Source organism: Ailuropoda melanoleuca, chromosome 1 (assembly GCF_002007445.2).
Source record: "Ailuropoda melanoleuca isolate Jingjing chromosome 1, ASM200744v2, whole genome shotgun sequence".
Lineage (NCBI taxonomy): Eukaryota > Metazoa > Chordata > Mammalia > Carnivora > Ursidae > Ailuropoda > Ailuropoda melanoleuca.
In genome coordinates this window covers 3,882,171-3,894,463 of record NC_048218.1, presented here as the reverse complement: position 1 = coordinate 3,894,463, position 12,293 = coordinate 3,882,171, and the positions used below count along the sequence as shown (strand labels likewise).

The 12,293-nt window shown below is 55.1% G+C and overlaps 1 protein-coding gene across 1 annotated transcript in view; it reads right to left on the bottom strand.

Moving 5' to 3' along the window:
- The window catches only part of PRDM15 (PR/SET domain 15), an 89,384-nt gene extending 77,338 nt beyond the window's left edge, over window positions 1–12,046 (bottom strand). Inside the window, exon 1 of the mRNA XM_034653833.1 lies at window positions 11,800–12,046. Within this exon, the coding sequence (XP_034509724.1) occupies window positions 11,800–11,901 (102 nt within the window). The 5' untranslated portion in view covers window positions 11,902–12,046. The remainder of the gene's footprint in view (window positions 1–11,799) is intronic.
- Window positions 12,047–12,293: the final 247 nt, after the last annotated feature.

The window sequence follows — 12,293 nt, the reverse complement described above, 5'->3', positions numbered from 1 at the left end:
TAGTGAAGAAAGCGTATAAATGGATGATGCTATTACAGGAAATGGCAGCTTTTCAGGAAAGTGGCTGGTGCCCGTGACAGCATTTCATCGACTCACAGAAGGCAACGTCCCTCTCTTGCCCCGGGATGCACAGGCACCCACCACTGCCACGTTGTGAAGGTCTGCCTTACTTGGGGCAGTAGAAAAGTATAAGCCCTCTCCCCTTCCACAAACTACGACAGGGCAGGGGCACCCCAGAACCTGCTGGAAGGGAACTTGGAAGGGCTGGTGTGTGGGACCCAGATTTGGCCAAATGGATCCTCGCCCTCCACTTCCGGGAAGAGGGCCTCCGCTCCCCAGGGCAACCTTATGCACTCCTTTCTCGGTATAAAGGGGGAAAAGTCTGAGCAAGGTGCACCAGCTGCCCCTGTGGTTACCAGGCAGGGCCACCCCACCAGGGTCAATCACAAGGTCACAATCTGTATGGGGTCTAGGCACGGCCGCAGGAGAGTAAGCCATCCACATGTCTCCCGTGATGGCCATGGGCCCCCTGCTGTGCCCGAGCCTGGCCGCCTCGTGCAGGTGGTGAGGGACCAGGGTTCATTTCTATGGCTACAGACGTTCGTCAGCCCAAACTCTGAGATGCGGGGAAGACATCCCACCACCACCCTCACTCAGAAAGCCCAGACACCTCATTGGACTATTCTGAGTTTTGCAGGAAACTTCTAGAAAAACACAGTGTGGGTCTACAGAGCACCAGCCATTCAGAGGCTTCTGCAACCCGCCACCAGTCCAACACCGACCTGGAGAGGAGCGAGGCAGCACAGACCACACACGCCAAATCTCCTCCGGAACACAGGTCTGCATAATGGGGCTCGGAGCAGGAAAGAAGCCAGTAGAGCCTCTACGTAACCTCGGCAGAGCGTACAGACAGTTTTTATGAAGATTACTTCACGTGAGGTTGACCACCGGAGCTCCAGCACGCAGGGGGAGCCCCACAGAACTCGTCCTTCTGTGTCTGGCCCGTGTCACTCAGCACGGTGTCCGCCAGGCTCCCCGACGTGCAGCAGGGCTCAGAAGGCCCTTCCTGCTGCAGCCGGGACGCCCCACCCCCCACGGCCAGGCCGCACCGCGCAGGGCCATGCATCCGCCCGCGGGCACTTGGGCTGTTTCCACCCCTCGGCTGTGAGTGCGGGGGCGCAAGCATCTCTTCGAGGCCCTGCTTCCACTTCTTCGGATGCGGACACAGAGCTGCAACTCCGGACCGCAGGGGACTCTGTTTCACGGTCTGAGGAGTCGCCACACTGGAACCACGGCGCCCGGGGGACCTTCCACTCCCGCCGACGGTGCCCGAGGCTTCCAACCGCCCCGCATCCTCCCAACACCCCCTAGCTTGTTCATTTGCTTTTATAGTCGCCATCCTAGCGGACAGGAGGTGGGAAAAGATGATCTTTTAACGTGACCTGCAAAAGCACTGATTTAGAAAAAGCAACCCGGGTTGAAACATTGCAAAACGAACACATCACAATCTTAAAACACAGGCTGCTAAAAATAACTCAGAGAGAGAGGCGTTTTCAGAGAGGCTGGTGACGCAAGTGTGAAATGATGATTATGTCTCGTTTCTTGGCCTGGCTGGGCCTTCCCTGCCCCTCCCGGGACCATCTATGTGATGGGAGACAGATCCGGGAGCAAGGTGATGGCGTCCTGCGAGTCTGTTCCTGGCTGGGACGATTTAGCAGATTTACCTCGGCAGCGCCCTCCAACACAAGTCTCCGGTGAGCCACACACACAACGCTCTGGGAGCTGTTTGTGTTACATTTTGAAATAATTATAGAATCACAGGAATTTCCAAAAGAGCACACAGAGGCCCCAAATACCCTTCACTCAGTCTTCCCCGAGCACACAGAGGCCCCAAATACCCTTCACTCAGTCTTCCCCGACGGCTGTGTCTTATGTAACTATGGATAACATCACAGCTCCCACGTGGCCAGGGCGTAGTACCAACACCGCGAAGGTGACCTGGGCGCGGTGTGTGTCCGTGTCGCTCTGTGTCCTGCTATCATAGCTGCATATCCACAGCTGTGGAGCCTCTTCCACAACCCAGATGCAGGAGGACTGTAACATTCTGGAGAAGACCTCACTGCTGCGCCCCCTCTACGGTCACACCCCCTCCCGCCCTGCCACCCCTAACCCCTGCTAACCACGAGGCCAGTCTCCATCTCCGACATGCTGTCATTTCAAGAACGTCGTATAGATGGAATCATACACGATGGGACCTTTGGAGACTGGCTTTTTTTCACTCAGCAAAATGCCCCTGAGGTCTGTTCAGGTTGTCACACGGATCCCGGACACCCCTGTTCAGTCCTGAGTTACTCCGCCGTGTGAACACCATACAGTCAGCTGAACCGTTCGCTCACACCTGGGCTTCCCCCGACTTGGGGCTTTTACACATAAAGCTGCTATGAGCAATCGTGCACAGGCTTTCTGTGGTCACGACTGTCACTTCTCTGGAATACGTGCCTCGAAGTGCAAGGGGTCAGCCTGGGTCGCTGACAAGTGCAGGCTTTGTTGACTAAGAAGCTGTCACAGTGTGCGAGAGGCCAGCAGTCTGCGTCCTCGCCGGCATCCGGGGTTGTCACCAAGTCTGACTGTAGCCGCTCGCACAGATGGACCCTGGCGTCGCACTGTGGCTCCACGTCGCACATCCCTCCCAGCTAATGATACTGGACAGCTTCTTGTGTACCGGTTTGCCATCTGTAAACCCTCATCAGTAAAGTGTCCCCTCGCGTCCTTTGCCCATTTTCTCAGACTATCTGGGTTTTTTCTTCCCTCTTGTATTTTAAGGTTCCCACATATCTAGATCCTTCGTCGGAAACGTGGCTCCCAAGCATTTTCTCCCACCCTACAGCAGCAGCACTGCTTTGCATCCTCCCTACAGGGTCTTTGCAGAACGAAGGTTTCTAATTTGATGAAGTCCCACTCACTGATTTTCCCTTCCACGGATTATGCTTTTGGTGTCCTGTCTACGACCCACGCCTAAGCCCTGGCTCCCCAAATTTCCTCCTAGCTTCCTTAGGAGAGTCTTACAGTTTACATGTTAAAGGACATTCTCCCATTTGAATTGATGTTTGTATAAGATGTGGGGTCAAGGTTATTCTGCCTACAGATGTACAACTGGGTCAGCACCGCTGAAATGCTTCGCGCCTCTGCCCAAAACCAGCTGGCCCTCTCTGTGCGGCTCTATGTCTGGTTCTTTCTTCTGTTCCAACGCCCACTGTGTCCGTCCCCGGCCAGCACCACACTCGGTGGACAGCACTCACTACTGTCTTAAGTACCACAGTTTTGGAATAAGTCTTACGTCAAGACGGAGTGTTTCCGCTCACTTTATTCTTCTTCTTCAAAATGGGTTAAGCCATACTCGTTCCTTGACTTTCTATACAAATTTTTAGAACAATCTTGCCTTCATCGATATGAAATCTTGCTGGAATTCATACACGTAATTTTGGTAATGTTTTAGTTAACAGAATATACCCAAAATATTCTCATTTCAACATGTAATTAATGTAAGAATAATTAACGAACTTTGTCATATGTATCGAATCAGCCATATCAAGTGTTCAGTCCTGGTCTAGAGGCTCAGGGAATGTTTTTAAAGCAAGAAGGACATTTTCCCACTGGGTACATGTGCCGTGAAAATATTAAAAGCATTAAGGAAAAAATCACGAAAAGGAAAGAGCAAACAAGCAAGAGCTATCTTGACAAACGTGTGCTGCGGAACATTCCTGAAAGATGGTCTGTTGGGGGGGACGGGCCCCAGAGAAGCAGCAGGTGGATAGAGAGGAATTTTGTGGCCAGTAAATTTGTGAGACATTGCAGAGTCCCATTCTGGAGTCCTGATTCACATGGCACAGTAAAGGCCCCGAGAAGTCCTGCAATAAAAATCTGTTGGAATGTGTTTAGCCCAGCAGTGTCTGATCTTATTTGGGCAAGAACATTTCTGCACACACTGCTTCACACGCTAGAGACCCTCAGTCCAGAGCACAGACGGGGTGCGTCAGTGCAAGGAAAGGGCCTGGTCCTGCTGTAGGGCACAGGCACCAGGGACCAGGGTGTGAGCCTGGCTCTGCCGTGTTCTGGAGGTTAGACACCTCCGTGTGAGTTATTTCCTCTCCGTGGGCCTCAGTTTCCTCATTTGCACAATGAGTCCCCTTCCAGCCTGCACAGGTACGGTTTTGAAATTCTAGCTCATCGATACAACCCCATAAAACAGTGGCTCCCTAGCACTTTCCATGGCACAACTCTCACCCCCTATGACTCTGCCATGTATCTATTTTTCAGAAACAAGCCTTCAGTGTCAGAGAGAATCAGCATGACACAGGAATCATGCTTGGTTGCTTAGTGCAAACCCATGAACTTGGCATTGACAATTCTGTAAACTGGTTATAATCTTTAGTTCTTCCTAATCTTATCTCCCATCATACTTATTCTCTGCTCCAGCCCAATGAAGTAATCTCCCACGCCCTAGACTTTTCATTTCTGGACCTTTCTGAGCCCCCCCTTCCCACCCTCTCGCCAGCCCCCCCGCCTCGCCTGGCCTGTGCCTCGTGCGGGGGCATCTCCCCCTCTCCCCTGCACAGCCTGTGTGCTCTCTCCATTTGTAAAGCCCCAGGCTGCCACTGTTCATGCCCACATCCTTTCTCCCTGCCACAGTGAAGCCACCTTGAGGACTGAGTTTGAGTGTGACAGGCCACTGCACGGCCGTACCCGGCCCGGGCCTTAGTGACCATTTGGGGAACACTTCATTGCCTAGAGACTAATTTCCAAGAACCTCTTCACCTACATTACTGGTTTCCACTCCAGAATCTGCAGGCTGACAGTGGCCCTTGAAAGCAGACGTGGGAAGCCCAGAGCCTCTCTGTGTGTCTGAGCGGGATGGACATGGAACACGGGCCTCTGCTGTGGCCACATGGCCTTGCCAGCAGCTTTCTCACTGCAGGATGGCCCCAGCTCCCCAGCTGGTACTGTGTTTCCAGACCCGGGACCCGGGACGTGGGGACAGGAGGGCCCCTGGGCGGTGGGGCACATACCACCTGACCCGCAGGATGAAAACTGTCTTGGGCCAGCTCAAGTCACCTCTCAGGGCAGGGCCCTTGGATGACAGCGTAGCAGGACCTCCTGTTCCCATGTCTTTCTCTTTTTCTCATCCATCAAGGTGAACAGCTCCAGGGCACTTGGGTGGGGCAGGCAGGCAGGTGCCCGACTCTTGATTTTGGCTCAGGGCATGATCTCAGGTCATGGGATTGAGCCCCGCGTCAGGCTTTGTGCTCAGCTGGGAATCTGCTAGAGATTCTCTCTCTCCCTCTGCCCCTCCCCCTGCTCAATTGCTCTTTCTCTCGAATAAATAAATAAATCCTTAAAGAAAAAAAAATAAAGGTGAATGGCTACTAACCACACACGCACTGTGGAGGCCAAAAGGCCTCTGGAAGGAAACCACTGCCCTGGTTTCAGATCGCGCCTCCCCGGCGGGGCTCTCTCCCGTCTGTCTTTCTGCCACATCTGCTTCCACATCTGGAAAGGACAGGCCTCCGCTGAGGCCCCTGATGGCTCACCTCTGGGGGCTGCACCCTCAGTTCTCACCGCGGCCGACGAACAGGGAGCGTCCCCACTCTCCCCCCCAGCTTCCCCGACATCGTCTTCGTTAAATCGGTGTTTGTAATATTAGGACTCTGAAAACACTCTTGACTGCTTGCTCAAACAAACTGATTAATTCATTTCTGGTACGCCCTGTTTAAAGGTAATGACCTATTTTTTCACACGTTCTTAGTTCTTACCATTTGTAGGTACCGTTTCGCTGCACGTGTGTGTCAGATTTTGTTGTGTGGTTCTGTGCAGGTCACGCTGCTTGTGTGTAGATTTGCTGTATTGTTTCACATAGGTTTTCTGTGCGGCTCCTGTTGTGTGTTGTCTGCGGAGACCTTGTGTTTGTAGATTCTGTGTATTGTTGTTTCATGTCGCTCTTGTGCCGGGTGCAGATTTTGTTGTATGTGCTGGTGTGCAGACCTTGCGTACCGTCTGTGTGTGGCTTCTGCCGCGGGAGGTTTTGCGGTGTGTGTGTGTGTGTGTGTGTGTGCAGATGCTGCTGGGGGCGGAGGCGGCAAGACTGGGGCCAGGTCCCCATGGCTACGCCTCCACGCGTCCTGCAACCGCGCCTCCTCACAGTGTGTCAGTCTGTCTGCCCCGGGTCAAGCCATCACCAGGGTGCAGGGGGCCCACCATGCTCCCGAGCGTACCTTGGAGGCCGGACACAGGCTGGGGCTGGGCCCGTGCTTCCCCGGCGCCCAGACTCGGTTGGTGAGCAGCTCCGGACTCCTGAGTGTCCTTGCCTCCATCCTCGGGGTCACTCTCTCAATCTGGGGGCACATTTCCCAGTGGTTTCCTCGGACGGGTGTGTGGGAGGCACATCTTTTGGGAAGACTTGCCACGTTTGCAGATGTCTTCATTCGTGTCTCTGATGACAGCCGGTTCACTAAGACCAGGAAGGCAGGACGCCACGGTCCTTCCTCGTCCGGCGAGCAGGGGAAGGCTGACACCATGCCCGCCGGCCAGCCTCTGCATGGGATCCCTGCCTCCAGAAGCTTTCAGACCTTCTGTCTCACTCCACTGCCGTCACGTGTCCCAGCCTGCTTCGGGACTGAGTGCTGGTGGGGGACCCCCCCCAGCTTGCAGATTTTCTTGTGTTATTTCTTTTATAGTTTCTCCTATTTCCTCTTCCTGAACCCCTCCGTCTCATCGGAGACAACGTCTGTATCTCTGACATGTACGTCTGGTTCTTTAAGAGGATTTCTGAGCAATGAGCAGAGAGAGAGGTCTGCACTCTGCCTCCCTGAAAATGCAAACGGAGGTAGCATGGCCTTTCTCATGCCGAATAGAGCCCCACGTGACAGCTGTCTTTCTGCACACACACATTTCTATATGGGAGGCTGACATTTTCAAACCAGGCCCCCTTGGGAGCTTTGGTGATGAAAAGACCCTCATGCGTTCTTAGCAGAAGGTGGGGGAGCTCCGTGGACACAATGCAAAGTGGTGCAGGACAGAGCTCAGGGAAGTCAGGCGTGCCGGGGAGAGGGGCCCCAAGGGACGAGCAGAGACTGAGAACACAGAATCAATTAACAGGACAGAAGCTGCCGGCTCAGAACAAGGACTCCGTCACTTTCTGGACCGATGTGTTGTTAAAGTCACACCTACGTTTTGGGTCACAACCGAAGGCAAATGTACTATAACTGATCAGCACATTCATTTTTAGCCCTACACAAGGTGAAACGCGTGCATCGCTCCTTCTCTAAGGCTCCTTGTCCTGCGGGGACAGGCTCTCCTCCCCGGAGCGCGAGCGGGAAGTACAGTCCTGCCCCATCACCCCGAGCATCATCCCCGCACGGACCATGGTGTAAGGACAGCCAAGTCTCGAAGAGTGTGCCTCCAGCTGTATTAAGGGGAGGAGGCCATTGGACACCAGCGTTCTGCGGACATGTGCGATCCACCAAGGCTCACGCTATAAGCTGACACGCGGATCATGCTAGACACCAAGAACGAGCCAAACGGAGCCAGTAACCCATGGGACAGACCAGGCAAAGAAAGGCATCATCTCTGAGAAACCCAAGATTCAATTTTGTGTGAGTTTGTGAAACTCCGGTCCTGCAGGCTCGGGAAGGCTCGGGGGAGGGTCTAGAGTTAGATTTCTGTGCGTTTCAGAAGGGCCCCCACTGTGACCGAGAGCTGCCCCCCTGTGCCACTCCAAGGGCTCCTCAATGCCCCAAATTATCCACGGCCAGCTTCCAGCTTCCATGACCCCTTCTTCTTGTTTCCTGTTCCGGAAACTCTCTCCCTCCATCTGTCAAACTCCTACCCAATCTTGAGCACCTCATCCAAAAAGCCCCCCTCCGCAGCGCCCTCCTGGCCACACCAGTCCTGCTGGACACAGGCCCGCCACGCCCACTTTTCCCTGGGAGACCCCAGGCCACCTGCACCCTCCTCAGTACACACCTCTCTCTGCAAGTTACGGCCCTGGAAGGTTCACACCAGCCTCAACCAGAGCTCACTCATTAAAACAAAAATGTTTTCCTTACATCACCTCCCCCATGGCTCTAAAGCCCCATTTCTGTTTCTTTCTATTGCGAAACTCCCGGGAAGAACTCAGTTGGCTTCCTCACCTCCTGTTCTTTCTTGAAAGGGAGGATTCGCCCCCATGGCTCCACCCAAACGAGCCCATCAGCCCCAGCGCCTTTGTCTTAACGAGCCAGCCCTCCATCAGCGCTAGGCATGGGGGTTGGTCTGCAGGCAGCCCTCACGCCCTCCCTCTGGAAACTCCCAGTCTTCCTTAGTCTCTCTGGGGGCGCCTTCCTGTCTCCCTCCAAAGATGCCCCCCCCCCCGTGGTGGTAGTGGGGGTAACCCAGGCTTCCCCTGGGTCCTCTCTCCCTCCAGACCCAGCACCTGCCCCCATGTCGCCTCCCATGCCCGCGTCCCCAATCCAGCCCTTGGTCCAGCCCTCCACCCCTGACCCCACCTGATGCCTGGTTCCAGGCACCACCGACCTCTTTGCTGACATTTCCTGCCCTGGAGCTGACAGCTTAAACTGCTCGTCCCTAGTTTTAACAGCTGCAAGGGACATAATTTCCAGCATATTATAAATATTGGCTTCTTAAAATAAAACCGTTAGGTCACTCTTCTAAACATGTCTATTGGAATCAAGCACAACAGTGTGACATCTACTGCCATCTGTTTACGAAGCACAGGCACGAGCTTTCCCTCCACCATCAGGAAGTTCAGGGCCCTTCTTTGTCTGGGATCTCCATCCCCCTCCCTGCAGACACTAAACCCACCGCTCCATGCTCTTGCCTGAAATGACGCCAGTGCCCACCCTGCAAATACGCACATCGATTTATGCACATAAATCAAATCCATCTTGATTTTCTAGGACCAGAGCGTGTGATCATTTCTTCCAGGTTGAGTTAGCACTGCAGTAACTGGAACCCCACTGATCTGAACAAAACGACAGCACACATTTCGATAAACAGTCACCCAACATAGAAGCCATGCCTGATGAAGCAGAGAGGCCTTTCCCCAGCCGGTTCGCCTGTCACGGACACATGCTCACATCTGTTCCTACTCTTCGTTTCTGTCAATGTGAGTGCAAGGAGCCTCGCTCCACACACGGGTAACCGGGAGTGAGCAGCTCTGTTACCGCGGCGTCTCTCTCATGCAGCCACTCATCGGTGACCACCATGACCACCCAGGGTCCCCACCTCCTCTGTCAGCACAAGGACGCCTTCCGTCTGCCGAAAGCCTGAGGTCTCTGACCCACAGCGAAGGTTTGGATCCTGAGGTTTCTGTACCCCAGGGCCACGGCCCACCCCAGGACTGCAGGTGGGGGTTGCTCTCTCCTGGACTCCGAGAGAAAGGACCCTTCCTCAGCATGAGTGCGCAGGAAGGCGAGGATGCAGCCTCTAGGCCCTGAGCAAGGGTTTCTCCCACTGCACAGCAGCAGTTTAAAGACACCACTGTCTGCAAGGCCCTGATTCCCCCTGATCACCACCCCCTCCTCCAGTCTCCCTCAACCTGTCACCTGCACCTCAATAAATGGCACCTCCAGTCACCCACCACACATTCCCCAACCAAAACTGCAGCAAGGCCTCCTGGCTCTAGAAATACCCTTTGTCCTGGTTTCTCCTTTGCCTCCTGCCTCCACCCTGTTTGTAATGGAATCTTGTCAGGCCCGGATTCCCCACATGGCAAGCATGGGGTCATCTCTAAAAAGACACAGATCTTGTCCCAGCCTAGCCCAAAGCCCTCCGTGGCACCCAGTGGGCACACAGGATGTCCTCTGAATGGCGGACAGCCTGTGCAGCTCTCCTGGGCTTTCTCCCCTCCGTCACACCGCCTTGCTCATCCTTGGGCACACAAAGCGTGTTCCACACAAGGCCTCTGCACCTGCCACTCCTCTACCCCTGACACTCTCACCCTGGACCTCCAGGAGCGCCTCACGGCACTGGCTGCAGCCCAAATGTCCCCCGCTCAGACTGCAGGTGTGTCTACCCCTACCCATGCCCCCACCTCTTCCTGTTCCCCTACTTGCTCTAACCGTGGTCCACCTAACCGAGTTTTACTGTTTCTGGTCAATGCCTCCCTCCCTTCCTTCAGAACATCAGATCCAAAAGGCAGGGCCTTCTCTCTCTCCTGTTCTCAGCAGTGCCCAGCACATGATAGGCCCACACTGAATAAATATTTGTGGAATGAATGGCCAAAGGGATGAAAACGCACACCCGTGACCTGTTTGAGGTGAGCTGGGCCTGTACCACCCACCCCTTACAAGTGTGACAAGAAGACTGAGAAAGAACATAAGCCGTTGCTTAACAAACTTAGCCTCTGAAATCGTGTGTGTATCAGAAACGTACCTGAAATCTCCCTTAAGTCTGCAAAATGGGAGGAGTGTTCTTTTACTGGCTTTCTCCCCAGATAAAGATATCAACAGAATGATAATGAGAGGTTTATCTGAGGCAAACAGAGTTCTTTCTCAACTATAATTACTCTAAGGAAAGGTATTAGGCTTGTAATTGGGGTTGATTTTTTAATTTATTTATTTGTCTTCTGGGAAAAAATAACCGTCCTTTCTGCTTCCAAAATAGAACGTAACATTATATTCTCTGTTGGGAACTTTTTTTGCACAAGTATGAATCAAAGATGTCAACAGGGAAAACTCTATAAAGGAGAAATTTTGCTGGTTTTCCCTTTCGGAATCCAAACTACACCTGTACATGGTAACCATTCACCATAAGGCAGTGATGTCCAGGAACTTCAGAGAGGCCGCGTGGAGCAGTGAAAACATGGACGATGGGAGAAGGTACAGCTCTGAAACAAAATATGCTGGGGCTGGGGCGTCTCACTTGTCAACACAGCGTCTACCGCCTTGCACCCTCTGGGACCCGTCTCTCCTCACTGCCTTCTAAGGTTTATCACAAAACCAGATGCTTCCTTACTTTTCATCCTCAAAAATATCTCTGGGAACCATGCTGGGTTATCCGAATTTTTCTGGTGAATCCGGATTTTATGAAGTGGCTTAAGCAAAGGTGGTTTTGTGTTGGCAGCGTTCAATACATACAGGGTCAGCGAGTCTCTGATGTCACGCTTGTTTCTACCATTTTAACTTACCCTTTGGTGAGGGGGAGAGTCGGGGCAATTTCTGAGCATTTGCGGGGGGAAAACCCCATCCCCTGCTTCAGGAGTTTAATAAAAGTGAACCCATAACTCTATCAAGTAGGTCGCTTTTCCACAGTGAGTTTACTCTTGTCTTCCAAACCCGACCCTCACCGCGCACACCTGTCCCTCTCGCCAGAGGCCACATGGCCAGCGCCTCCACCTGTGCGCCGGGCCGGGCCTCACCAGGGCGGCCGGCGAACCCCTTCCTGGCACAGCCGGCCACCCCATGTCACCTGTCTACGGACTTCACTCCCTTCCCTCGGCCGCCCAAGGGTTTACAGAAACGGGGCGGGGGGCGGAGTGCTCTGGAGGGGCCTAGGGAGCCCCATTGCCCGGACTGCCCGGTCTGCCTTCCTAACCTCCGGGACGGAGGTCAGGGACCCTCCCCGAGCGCCCCCGGGGGCCGTGCCCGACGACGGGGGACAGTGACATCACGCCCGGCCGTCGGCGGCGAAGGCGCCCGGGGGCGGAGACCGCGGGCCGGGGCCGGGGGCGGAGGAGCCCCCNGGGCCGGGCCGGGCCGGGGCGGCGCGCGGGGGCGGCGGCGAGCGCGGGGCCCCGGGCTTTACCTGCCTGTGGAATGTGCAGAGCGGGCTCGGATCCGGACTCCGGGTTGCGATCCGCTCCGGAAACTGCGCAGCACCGGAAGCCGGGGGGCGGCGGCGGGGCATTGTGGGAGTTGTAGTCCGCGGGGGAGAGGTGCCGGCGCGGGCGGCTCGGAGTGGGGGCCGACGGAGAGCCGGGAGGCTGGCACTGGGAGCCGGGGGACGCGGACGGTGTGGACCGACAGCAGCAAGCGGGTCGCAGGCGGTGTGGACAGGTAGTGGGAAAGCGGACCGCGAGAACGGAGGAGTGGGAGAGCGGGTGGTGTGAACCCGGGAGCGGGTGGTGTGAACCCGGGAGCGGGCGGCGTGCGCGGACAGCGGCGAGGCTCGGGCGGCGTGAACCCCCAGCAGCAAGCAAGTCGCAGGCGGTGTGGACGGGGAGTGAGAAAGGCCGCGCGGACGGGGGAGTGGGAGAGCGGATAGCGTGGACCCTGGAGCGGGAGGCGTGCACCGGGAGC